Source organism: Sinocyclocheilus rhinocerous, unplaced genomic scaffold, assembly GCF_001515625.1.
Source record: "Sinocyclocheilus rhinocerous isolate Xijiao unplaced genomic scaffold, SAMN03320098_v1.1 scaffold119, whole genome shotgun sequence".
Lineage (NCBI taxonomy): Eukaryota > Metazoa > Chordata > Actinopteri > Cypriniformes > Cyprinidae > Sinocyclocheilus > Sinocyclocheilus rhinocerous.
In genome coordinates, this window is record NW_015654491.1 from 1310652 (window position 1) to 1323740 (window position 13089).

Genomic DNA, 13089 nt, shown 5'->3' on the forward strand with positions numbered 1-13089 from the left:
AAAACAGACAAACAGTGCCTGTATCTAAGAGATGAGATCACTGTCTTTCCTATTTCCATTTCCGTTCTCTGCTTTTTCTCTCTACATCATGTATTTCTGTATATCTCATTCCTTTTCTATTTGAGATGGACATGGCAGCAAAATAGTGCTCCTTTACCTCCTCCTCTCTCACTAACACTAGGGGAAGATCATAGCACAACTCAGTGCCAACACCCACTTTGGATTTGTACAACCAACCCATCCTTCAAACTTGTGTGAAAATACTTTAAACATTACATTAATTGAAAACACATTAAACACATTCTACACAGACCTCTATCCAATTTCAAAACACAAAGTAGGTCGTTAATCAAAGTGAGATGTGCATGTTTGTGCATATGTGGCCGTGAGAAAGAAATGTTATACCTTATACGATGCCTCTCTCATAAACTGCTTGGCCGGCATTTTCCAGATGGCCGGTACTGTGATGACCCATCTGACGTCAGCATTATCAAAATCTGACCCTGCTTGGTCGCTCAGCTCCTGTATCCAATGACAAAAATCCATTTTTGACACACTGATAAAGTTTGAGGTCAGTTTGACAGTTTAAGGACAAATTAAATTGATCAAGTGACAATAAAGACATTTAAAATGTTACAAAAGATTGTGTATCAATAAATGCTGTTCTTTTGAACTTTCTATTCAAAGAATCCTGAAATAAAATGTATCAGTTTCCACAAAAATATTTTTGACAATAATAATTAAGGATCAAGTGACACTGAAGACTGAAGTAATGCTGCTTAAAATTCAGCTTTGCCATCACGGAAATAGATTACATTAAAAAAAATTTTTAAATAGAAAATAGTTACATGAACATTTAATATTTACTATACAATATTTCACATATTAGTTTTACTGTATAAAAATGTACCCTTGATAGACATAAAAGAGACTTCTTTCAAGAATATTAAAAATATTTTATCAACCCCAAACTTCTGAATGGTAGAGTACATGTTAAAATAATGCAAGTAGGCTGGTTTAAACTGAATGTCCTAGATGATAATGGTACTAAAACATACCTTAAGAGCCTGCTCCTTAAAAAAGGCCAGAGCATAAGCAAAAATATCCAGAGCTTTCACCTTTTTCCCATTGGCTGCATGTAAATCTGTATCGATGGACAGATTCTGAAGAAGACAAAATGACAATAACACCTCTCAGAAACAAGAAAAAGCATGACATGTCAATCAAAATGTATTTATACACTTGATAGACTTGATAGACTTATCACCTCATTCCCAATGAGGAAAATATACTCAGAGGAAAATATAGTTTAGAGCAGGCGTGTCAAACTCAGTTCCTGGAGGGCCGCAGCCCTGCAGAGTTTAGTTCCAACCCTGCTCCAACACACATACCATGTAGTTTTCAAATAAGCCTAAATGATTAGATTAGCTGGATCAGATGTGTTTAATTAGGGTTATATCTAAACTGTGCAGGGCTGTGGCCCTCCGGGAACTGAGTTTGACACCCTGGGTTTAGAGATTTATGTTAAATGTAATATATTAGAAAACTCTTTAACAGTATTATTTCAGTTTCATGAAGCTTTGATTGGTTAACCTCTTAGTAATGAGTTATTCATTTGCTTGCAGTACTTGTTATACAAATTACGCGGTAGCGGTAATTTTTGAATATATCAGGCATGAAGCATATTTTAAGAGAAGTCCTCACACTTATGATCAGTAATTTCCTTAACACGTAAATGTGCTGGGACACGAAGTCCCCTCAGGTCCAACAATAATACAAAATCCATACTGTATGAGTTTGTCCTTACTGCAGTGGTGTGTAGTTTCATTTTAAACTTCTCCAGGTAGAGCCATTGCTTAGACTCAGTGGGATCCAGGTCGTGGTAAAAATCTCGGGCTGCATAACCAAAACTGTGGAACTTCCTGTCTGGGGTCAGTAGAATGGTGGTGGGCGTCTTCTGATTGGACACACCTGGATCCCCACCCTCCCAGCGCCTAGCAACAAAGGGAAATCAACCAATGGGAGAGTGAGTTTTACAAAGATCTAAAGGGATCAGCCAGTAAATAATTCCACTGGGCAGAATTTGGAGCTGCTATAGCTTTTTACCTCTTCTCCTAATTAGGAGAGACCTGACCTAAGATGACCTAAAATATCACTCAACTCAACAGAGCATCATCATCCTCATTATCCATATCGAGGCAGTCATAAAACCAGCACAGGCATCGTACAGAGTCAGAGGCATTTAAAATATTCATGGGCTTTTACTTCCAGGACGAGGCACAGAACAAGCAGCCTGACTGTCTGAACTGACATAGAGAGAATCACATATGCCAAAATGATCATAATAGAGAAATGACTTCATACACCCTATAATAATTAAGTGATTTCATAGATCCACTAAAATTATACTGAGACCAACCAGTAAAAATTATTGAAAAAATGACAATGTAGCTCTTAAAAAATGGAAAAAGTTAATTCTGAGAAAAGGATATAATGTTTGCTGCTTGCTTTAATATTTTGTTATGTTATGCACTAAAATTTATACATATTAGATGTCTACATATATATTGGGGGCACTGTATAACCAGCATTGCATCAAGTCAATTGGCAATTATTGGCATAGTTGTAATAGTCCATAAGGTTTCAGTTGATCAGAGTTAATAATTTTGGTCTCTGTAAACAAACAAAAAAATTATTAAGGAATTCTGTGTAATCAGGACAGACAGGGAGTCGATCCTTTCATCCTCTGTTAACCAACTCAAAGCAGCTGTCTTCTTGACTCTAAACAGATTTAGTACAAGAGTTTTGTGAGTTTTTAAAAGGGAAGCTGTGTTTATGTAGAGATTAATGGACTAGACTACCAGTCCAACCCAAATAATCTCAAAGGCCTTGGGCTTTTTGTGTTGGGTGTGTAAATCTCTAGCAGCAGACAAACCACAATTTGAATTAACCAGACTGAAGGAAGGCACTGGTCTTTCAAGAGAAGGGCAATCTCCCACTCAACTGTGTTGACTCAATCATGATCCTATATGAATGTTTTAACCATGAACAAATGAATGCCAAGAGTGCTTGTCAGAGCTAAATATATCTGTTTACATATAATAGCCTTCATGTTTCAATGGAAAACACTATATTCAATTTTATTCATATCTTTATTTACACTCGAACTTTTATCTTTTATTCAAATATGTGAATATATATAGTGAGGACACTGTCTATAGATGTACTTGTGCTGTTTAACAAATAATCCTATTTCTAACTTTCACAATGAGCCTGATGCCTAAAATTAAGCCCACATGCCTGTTTGGGCGGGAAACACGTGGCTGACTCTGCCCAACAGGTACTCTGGAGAGCTGACCTTAGAGTCAAAGTTCACATGACCAAGTAGGTCAGGTCAGGATTACAGAGCAGCTGTGGGTTTACCCTAGTATACAACACACACAGACACACACTAATGTTAGACAGTTCGGACTAGGGGTGGGCGATATACTGGTAGACATGTTTAACCGGTAGAAATTTGTCAACTGATAGAGATTTTGTACTATCGTCTCTATCGTGGTTACATGCTCACGTGACGTTGCTGTGCCACGTGGTCATGAAAACGTATCATTTGCATGCGTTTTTAAGCATTAAGGTTTAAAAACAAGTGATTTTAAGCCGTTGAAATGCAATCAGCAGCAAAAGAGAACTAATTTCGCTATATGCGCGAGCTGTCTGAGACTGTTTCTGAGAGCTGTGAAGACGGTGCTCATAGAGCAAGGGAGTATTGAACAGAGTTATTTTTGCCTCTTTATAGGCCTTGAACGGTTAAATACACACACTTTTATGTGTCAAAATGCCTGTAAAGTATCCTCGTAAACACAGTAGGTCTTAAGTGAAAGCAAACAGCTGAGAAAGAAAACACATGTGTAGCAGTATATTGGAACCCGGGCAGCTCTTAAAGTGACAGCAGTGTCTGTCATTCACGTTAATCAAACAACAAATGAGAGAAAATCTCTCACTACTATTGACTAAATCACTTTTGTAACTTTAATAAGAAGTTATATATATTAAATTTACACAGTGAAGAATATGCAGTGTTTCTATACATTTGACTTTATACAATGTACAGTATGTAGCATTTCTTATTTATTTGTTCTACTGTAGTTTTTTGTCCTATTGCTAGTAATTAGTTTCTCATTCTTATTTAATCGCTGACTGTTTACTTGTCAATAGTGAGCTTAAAGGCACAATATGTAATTTTCGCCGCTAGAGGGCGCATATTCAAAATAAACAAAAAGACATAGGCGTAGTTTGATGACGCTGTGACTGAGTGTGGAATCATGAAAGTTCTGTTATAATGCTACTCTGTGCGGTCATCACCGGTCTATTAAAATGTACAACATATTAAAGCATCTTTGGTGTTTCCATGGTGTTTCTACAAAATAAAACCGGAAATCGAGGGGTTATGACAACATTGGCAGGCGACACAATGACACTATGGACACAGTCCGTGTCACTAGTTAAAATTGCTTATTTCTCTGGATTTAAACATTCTTCGTAACATTTGGGATAATGTAAGTACACAAGTCAGCAAAATATATAACACTGTTCTAGTGGTTTTTGGATATTTTAATAAAAAAAATCTTACATAGTGTGCCTTTAAGTTTTTTTTTTCTTCTTTTTTTCATTTTTAAAAAAAATAAATTTAGGCTAGTATTAGTTTTTTGTGATATTGACACTGGTGACAAGAATCATCAAATCAAATTTCTATGGTATCAAAAATTTTGATATCAAAAAAGACATTTACATTACATTTAGTCATTTAGCAGACGCTTTTATCCAAAGCGACTTACAAATGAGGACAATGGAAGCAATCAAAATCAACAAGACAGCAAAGATATGCAAGTGCTATAACAAGTCTCGGTTAGTTTAATGCAGTACACGTAGCAAGGTTTTTGTTTTGTTTTGTTTTTTTAATTATATAATAAATAAAAAGAAAGCAGATAGAATAGGAAAAGAATAGAGCAAGCTAGTGTTAGAGGCCATTTTTGCTTTTGTTAATTGTATAATAAATAAAAAAGAAAACAAATAGAATACAAAAAGATAAGAGAAGTTAGTTTTTTTTTAAAGAAAACAAGCAGTTAGTAAATTAATAGAGTGCAAGTCTAAAAGGGGCAAGTTTTTTTTTAAAGAATAGAATTAGAATAGAGAGTGCAAGAGTTAGAGTGTCAAATAAAGATGGAAGAAATGTGTTTTTAGCCGATTCTTGAAGATGGCTAAGGACACGCTCGGATTGAGTTGGGCAGGTCATTCCACCAGGAGGGAACAACTGAATGTAAAAGGTGAAATTGTGATGAAACGATAGGTTTGATGGAACCACAAACAGTTCTGACTTGGCAAGGTTGAGTTGAAGGTGATTGTTTTAAAGCAAAAATAACTATATTGTGATATATATTGTTACCGTGAAATACAATTACTCATATCGTGATATAAGATTTTGGTCATATCGCCCACCCCTATTTCGGACCAGTATATACACAGTGGGACTGTATATATCTAATCATTTTTAATGGGGCATCTTAGTGCCCAGAAAGAAAGACGCCTGTGTGTTTGACTGAAATAGAGACATGACCATCTAATGGATAGACAATCATATTAATGTCTACAGAAGAGTGCAGCGTCTATGCAGAGTAACTAGAAAAGGTAATCGGTTACTCCAGCAAGAAAAAAAAAACACAATAATATAAAATTATATAAAATTACTTTTAAAATTATATAATTATTAAATTGTATAATTGTATAATTTATTTTAATTAAAAAAATAAAAATAAAAAAAAAATTATTACTTTAAAAAATTATATTTTTATATATAAATAATTTTTTGTATTTTATTTTTACCCAGTAAAATCACATGCAAAAAAGAAAAAAAAAAGAAAAAAAGTCTCCCCCCACTCCCTCTCTCTGCGCCTTTTGTCTCACCTCATAGTGTGAATGCACTCTGGCTCTTTAGTGAAGGCATATGCATAGCCACTGGAGGTGGTGCCAAAGTCTATGGCCACCACCACCACATAGGGGTGTCTCGTAGGCTCATTTTCTTCGGAGTCCATCTGTAGAAAGAAAAGAGAGAAAAGAAGCAGAGGGAAAATGAGGGATATGGAAAGAGGAAGAGAGATGCTGTCACGTATATGTCAAGCATTAAATTGTTGCATGTAATTGCAGTTCAGTGTAAATAAGATGTCATGTAATGGGTGACGTCATGCTGGCAATAAAAAGCAGAGCTCACCAGTATGTGTGTGGGGGAAAGTGGCGTGATGCCTGGGTCGCCCATACTCTTGGCTGGAGATGGAGTGGCCATTACATCTGCAAAGTGAAAGAAAGAAAGAAAGAAAGAAAGAACAGTGAGAAACCAAACATTCAAACTACAAAGACAAGCCTACAGCCATGTTAATAATTTTGCTTATAGAGCTTGTGGTAATACTAATCAATTTAAATGTTTTAAGGACTTTTTTGTTTGCCTTTATACAAGCAATTTTCTTTTCACTGTTGGGTTGTCCATTGAGAAACACTGGATTATGTTGTGGCTGTATTAAGGTGCCATTTCCAAAATTTCAGCAACATTTTGGCAATTTATTGTCAGTAGTACAGCAATGTATGAAGTACAGCTCAGGAAGAAGAATCAAACCAAGCAGCATTCTTTTGCTGAAGCCACGTTACGAACTTGAACCCGTTGCTAAATCTTTTGCGAAATTCCTGTGAGGATTCCTATTGAAATGACTGGATTCCCTTGAAATTCACTGAACCACAGTAAATGTGGCTGAACATTAGTCTATCAGCATATAGTCTGATGTTTCACACAATTATAATTATAACAGGTTCTTGATGTGTATGTTTTTTTTCTGGACGCATGCATGTTTCTCGGTTTTATGTTGGGTCACTTGTAACTTGTTTTTTTTTTGCCCTAAAGAAACTATAGTTACCATACTTTTTTGTAAATGAACACCTCACCAATACCTAACTTCAGAAACACACTCAAAATCCATTTAAATGGCGTCGAAAGCACTCTAGGGCTCAGTTTCATGGGCACAGAGGGAGAACAGGCCTAAGTGGCACCATCAATGGTGATTCTTCACTAGAAATTATTTTCAGTGGGAACGAGACTTAAAAGCCTCAATTAATGTTCAACGAATTTGTCTGAAAGACCATTCATTTGGCCATACTTTTTTTTTTATATATAACATCGCTTATGTCTAACATTTTACATTATTTGGTCATAAAATCATCAAAACCTTTAAGAGCTTTAGACCACTACAGCAACAGCTGCTCCCCTCCACACTGACATTTGAATCGAATTAGAGGTTGTATTTGTCCATTCCCATCGTCCTCATTAGCTGGGCCTAATAGCTTCACTAAAACACTCAGATGCTGAGCACCCTGAATGCTAAACGAGCGTCCGGGTTCCTCGCTCCACGGGACGCCACTTTTTCTGAGCGTTCATCCTTTTTTACCCGCCTTTACCCCATACTGAGCGGCGAAGTGATCAGAATGAGCGTGATGCTCTTCAGCGAGTAATTATGGGTTGAGTGACTGGCTACCTGCGGCTCGCACTTCATTTCAACCACTCACCGCATACACGCGCTCCAGCTACCGAGATTGATTTTAAAATGGGACAATGGAACATCAATATCGAAGGAGTAAAATGATTGTCAATAATGATAAATGCTTATAAGTGAAGTGTTATTCAGAAACACACACTTGACCGTCTTTTTATACTTTTCTGCGAATGGATTTGCGGGTTAAAGGAACTTAAGTTTGTTTACATGGCAACATGGCTCACTGTACGGGGACTTCATTATAACACATTAAAGTTGCACGAGGGTAATTACTCGACGTCAGTGGCGACCGTTTCCCTGGTGGCTGATTGAGAGCTACTTGATTAGGGATGTGAATGTGTTTTGTGTGTGTGTGTGTGTATTACATAGCTTTTCAATGAGGCTCTTTAAGTCACAACAGAGAATCCAAACATGTGCTGGAATTGGAAAGCAGAAAATGGGCATAAATGGTGGAAAATTGCTTGCATTATGGCCAAAGTGCGAAACGGACCAATTCCTTTGATTTTCCTGCTGTTTTTAAGACTTATTTACACAGAAGCATGAAAGTGAATTTATCTGCAGTCTGAATAGGTGTGCCACAAATTATTGTCAACAAGAGAAAAAAAAGCACAAATATAATATAATATAATATATATCAATTATTTTACTCAGAATTGGCTGACATAATGAGCTGTTTTAACATAATATCTACAAAATAAGTAAAATGAAATATAGTAAAGAAAAAAGAAAAATGTTTTCACAGATACATTATTATTATTGGGTAAAATTTTTAATGATTTGCTTGGCAGGTTTTTTGCAAAAGTTCAAATCCAGCTCACATCTGAAGTTTTTGAAAACACTGAACACAAAAGGACTCTTTCAATAAGGCGATCGTACATGCTAGTACCATTACATATGTGTCGATTCAAGCAGCAAAAATAAACAGAAATCAGAGAGAAGATGGAGAGATGTGGTGAAAAAAGTAGGGTATCCTGTTTTCACCCCTCCTCTCATCCACATGAGAAAGGGAGTGAATGAACGGGTGGCCAAGCTCCGTTCTGGAATGTTATACAAAATTCTGACAGGAAGCAGGAAGAGTCAGAGGTCATACCTCCTCTGTGGAATTACAAATTCAGATGAATTTCAAGCAGCTCAGTACACATAAATAATAGAGCTAAGAGACATATGGACTACTGACATGCACAGACAAAAGTGGATTTAGGTCTGGAATCTATTATCTGTAAAATAAAGTAAAGAGAGAGAATCAGAGATCTGAGATATTTTTAAATACAATCAATGTCAGCCATATATATCACTTTCCTATTTTTTTTATTTTATTTCATTTTTTTTTAATTGATAATTGCATAGTCAAAAAAGTTATGTCATTGGAATTTTTTTCTGCCATTTTCAAAAAGCATTCCTCCTTTTCTTTTCCCCCCACTCCTCACTGAGGAACTTTTACTTCCTTTGAGGTCACATGCTTCAATTCCCCAGACAAAAGAGAAAAGGAAAGAAAAACAAATATTAATATAGAATGACAATATGTCTGATAACGCAGGACAAAAAGAAAGAAAGAAAGAAAGAAATAATTTTCTTACTCAAAGCAAAAGTCAGGACCGAAGTAGGGCAAATTTGCCAACATTTGGAGAAAAGAAAAAACAGATGAACTGATTTAGATGCAAAATTAATTGCAATATTATAAAGTCCAAACTCATTAATTCCTAATTACAACCTCATTAAACTCCACGTCACCTTAAGAAAAACTTTTCAGTGGCTTTATGTTGAGTTTACATTCATATTCATCAAATCTTCAACAGATCATTACGGGAGCAAATAGGGTATTTGAAGCTATTTTTCTCTTTAGAAGTTCAAACTACAAGTGCCTTCAATCCGGTTAATGATTTTATTCCATGACACACAGAGAAAGGACAAGACAATCCCACCTGTAAAATATTACAAATCTGGATAACGCATATAGTTTTGTTCCATTTTGAATTATTAGATTATTAGATACTAAATCAAATCTCACCATGCCTGAGACAAATGGCCGCTTACTCTGTAACTTTTGGTTTGAATGTTTTCCAAAAATAATAAACAAATGCAGAGATAGAGAAAAGATCATCTATCATGATGTCAAGTTGAGAATTCCATGGTAAGTGAAACCAGAACAGGAAAAGGGAAAACATAAAATGTATGCATATCTCAAGCTGTAAAACAAGTGTTTTTGATCAATTTTATTAGACTGTATTACTCACTAGAACTTTCCAATGAATTCTGTGTGAACATTACAGTCTACGGCTGATTTTTTTAGGCCAAAGCTAAACACACTGAGCTCAGTTATATACTCCAGCTAAACAAGCCGCACATAGCTATCAAGGTAAACCGTCTCAAAGAGGGGCCATTGACAGGGCAGGACTGCTCCAGTTCACGTGTATGTGAAGGTCCATTCAGAGACACAGCACTATAAATGCCAAAAACACAGCCGGCCGTCCTCTCGCTCACACTCACTGTCTCCAGCTGGCCCTATTCACTCACAAACAAACAGGCATACACAAATACACTAATAAACACACACATTCATACACAAACACACATCCCACACACAGTGGGTGAGAGAAGCCGCACAACAGCTGCGACTGCTGCAACGTTATTAGTCTCTCTCTTGGTTAGGGTTGTAAAATTCAGCAGAGGAAAATAAGGGACACTCGCACTTTCTTCATAGGAAAATAACAGACACCATTTCAGATAAAAAAAAAATTTAATACTAACGTTGAGTGCCACAATAACAGACCAATATTAAAATTCTGGCTGATACCAATAAATAGATAATAACTGCATGCTATGGCCATTAAACAGCTGATATTAAAATTCTGTAATATTTATTCAAAATAAATAAAAAAATAAATTAAAATATGTTATTTTAAATGCTGCAAGTGAACCTAAACATCACAATGTTATAATATACAGACCGGAAAATGGATATTCATCTTGAGATTACATTAAACAGAGTTATTAGATTATCAGTAATATTAAAGATCAACTTTAAGTGAGCATTAAAAATTACACATTAAATGTAAAAATAGTAGAAATGAGCACAAACTAATTGAATATCCAATATATTGGCCAAGACACCATTACACACAAATCCATTTTACCTAGCTTTTACCTAGGAAAATATGACTATTAGATGTTAAAATACAATACAAACTACATTCCATATGCATTTACTATAGATAGAATACAATTCTGTTGGCTTAAATATGAGCTGATTCTGTTTGATATGGGACATAATGATCTGAGAGTTTTAGTCTCAGACAGGCTAAATAAATTATAAGAAAGAATGCATCTGTAGGAGTTCCTCTCATCTCATAATGCTAGAATGTGAAGTTTGGAGAAAAACTAGAGGGTTCGGAGAGTGCAGAAATCTCCCATTACATTACCAAAGACATAGAGCAGTCGAGTGTTTCGACATCTGCATCTACAACACCGTCACACCCCTAAACCGCAAGCCATAAATCATAAATAGCATTACAAGTGCTTTTAAGACTGTTTGGAGGGGCATATGACGCATCATCTCACCCCAACAGTCTCCTCCCAAATCAATGCCAGTGCCCCACTACCTCAGAGACACATGATACATAGGAATACTGAGAGAAGGAGCAGAAAGAGAGAAAGCATTGATTTTTGCAGCGCTGAATAGAGCTGTAACCAGCAGTCATCTATACAACAGAGCAGCTTTCTCTTTGCAACGTTATACCAATCAAGTTAAGAGATCAGAGTCACTTGTGAACTCAGCAAGATCCAGCAGCTGTGTCAGTCAAATGGAGCTGTGTAAGCTCTGTGGGATGATACTGCAAAACTGCCTGCCTGTCTGTTTGATATTGATTCACAGACTTGAGTTTACCTTCTGATCAGGCAAATACATTTTTTGAAAGAAATTAATAATTTTTTCAGCAAGGATGCATTAAATTGATCAACAGTGACATTTGCAATGTTACAAAAGATTTATAGTTCATGTTCATCTTAACTTTATTACTGAATAAAAAGTATCAGTTTCTACAAAAATATTAGGCAAGAACAATTTTCAACATTGATAATAAAACGAAATGTTTCTTGAAATTCATCTTTGCCCAAAATTCAATTTTAAATGGTAATAATATTTCACAATATTACTGCCTTCACTCTGTTTTTGATCAAATAAATGTAGCCTTGGTGAGTATAAGAGACTTCTTTCAAAAACATTCAAAATCTTATCAACCCGACACCTTTGAACATTATTGTAGGTAAACATAGGTAGGTAAGGAGAAAAATACTGAAAATAGAAAAAGAAAACATATATAGTAAAGAATAAACATAAAGAGATATAGACAGAGACAAAGAGAGATCAATGGAATGCCGTCTAATGACCATCTAAGAACAGCAAACTAGCTTAGGCTGGTTTAGGATGCTTTTTTCAAAGAGGGATAGTTACCTTACCAAAGCTATTACCTGCATAGAAGATGGAATTTTGTTCATAAAAAAAGAACACTTACTGACAAAAATGTAACATGATCTGAGGTAAACTGAGGTAATTAACCTTTCTGAATGAAGGTGAATGCATTGGCCAATACCCTGGGAGAACACAGACGGTTTAAACGGTCAAACGTGCACCGACTCCTAATGAACAATAAAGAAAGATAGTCTTTTGAAAGAGAGGAAGACAACCCAAAGTTGAAAGTCTTATACGCTTGTTGTGTCTCCGAAAGGAAAATCTAAAAATGGCCTCTTGTAGTTACAATAGTCTTCCTTCCTGTGCATCTGGTTTTGGACAGCCTGATTACAGCTGCAGCACAAAGCGTAAGGAAAACCTCTCAAACTCAAACAATCACAAATGACACAATCCACAGTAAATGGTTAATCAGCAACTTTCAATAGACCATAAGTTTACTTGAAAAACATTTTGTTCAGTGAATGTTTCCCGTTCCAAACAAGTTAAGCTCTACCATCTGTGACATTCTGTCAATCACCATGAAAATCATTTTGATTCATTGAAAGACTATAAAGTGACATTATACATGTTAACACAAGACTTGCATGATGAAATTGCTTACTAATCTTTATGCTGTTCCAAACCTGTATGAATTTCTTTTACTGTGCAACATAAAAGAATAATTTTTTTCAATTTTTTTTGGTCCATACAATGGAAGTCAATGGTAACCAAAACTCTTTAGTTCAAAATATTCTTCAAAATATCTTCTGTTGTGTTCCACTGAAGAAAGAAAGTCATGCAAGTTTTGAACAATGTGAGGGTAAACAAACAATGATACAATTAAATTTTTTGTGTGAACTATCCCTTTACAGATCTTAAATTAGGCCTATTTCCTATATAAATAGTCTAGATTCCTGCAGTCACGCTCTGAAGGTCAGGCTAAACTCAGCATAGTACACTCGAAGTACATGCTTCCCTGTAATGCCACTATATAAGCTACTGAGTATATATATATATATATATATATATATATATCTCCGTTCATCTCCC

General features: G+C 35.6%; 1 protein-coding gene across 3 annotated transcripts in view; it reads right to left on the reverse strand.

The window, feature by feature from the left end:
- The window catches only part of LOC107717109 (heat shock 70 kDa protein 12A-like), a 36098-nt gene that overhangs the window by 15227 nt on the left and 7782 nt on the right, over positions 1-13089 (reverse strand). For all 3 annotated transcript variants that reach the window (XM_016523771.1, XM_016523772.1, XM_016523773.1), the window contains exons 2-6: positions 6266-6342; positions 5962-6089; positions 1808-1994; positions 1059-1163; positions 406-522 (exon numbers count right to left, since the gene is read on the reverse strand). In XM_016523771.1, coding sequence (XP_016379257.1) covers positions 406-522; positions 1059-1163; positions 1808-1994; positions 5962-6089; positions 6266-6342 — 614 coding nt within the window. The remainder of the gene's footprint in view (positions 1-405; positions 523-1058; positions 1164-1807; positions 1995-5961; positions 6090-6265; positions 6343-13089) is intronic.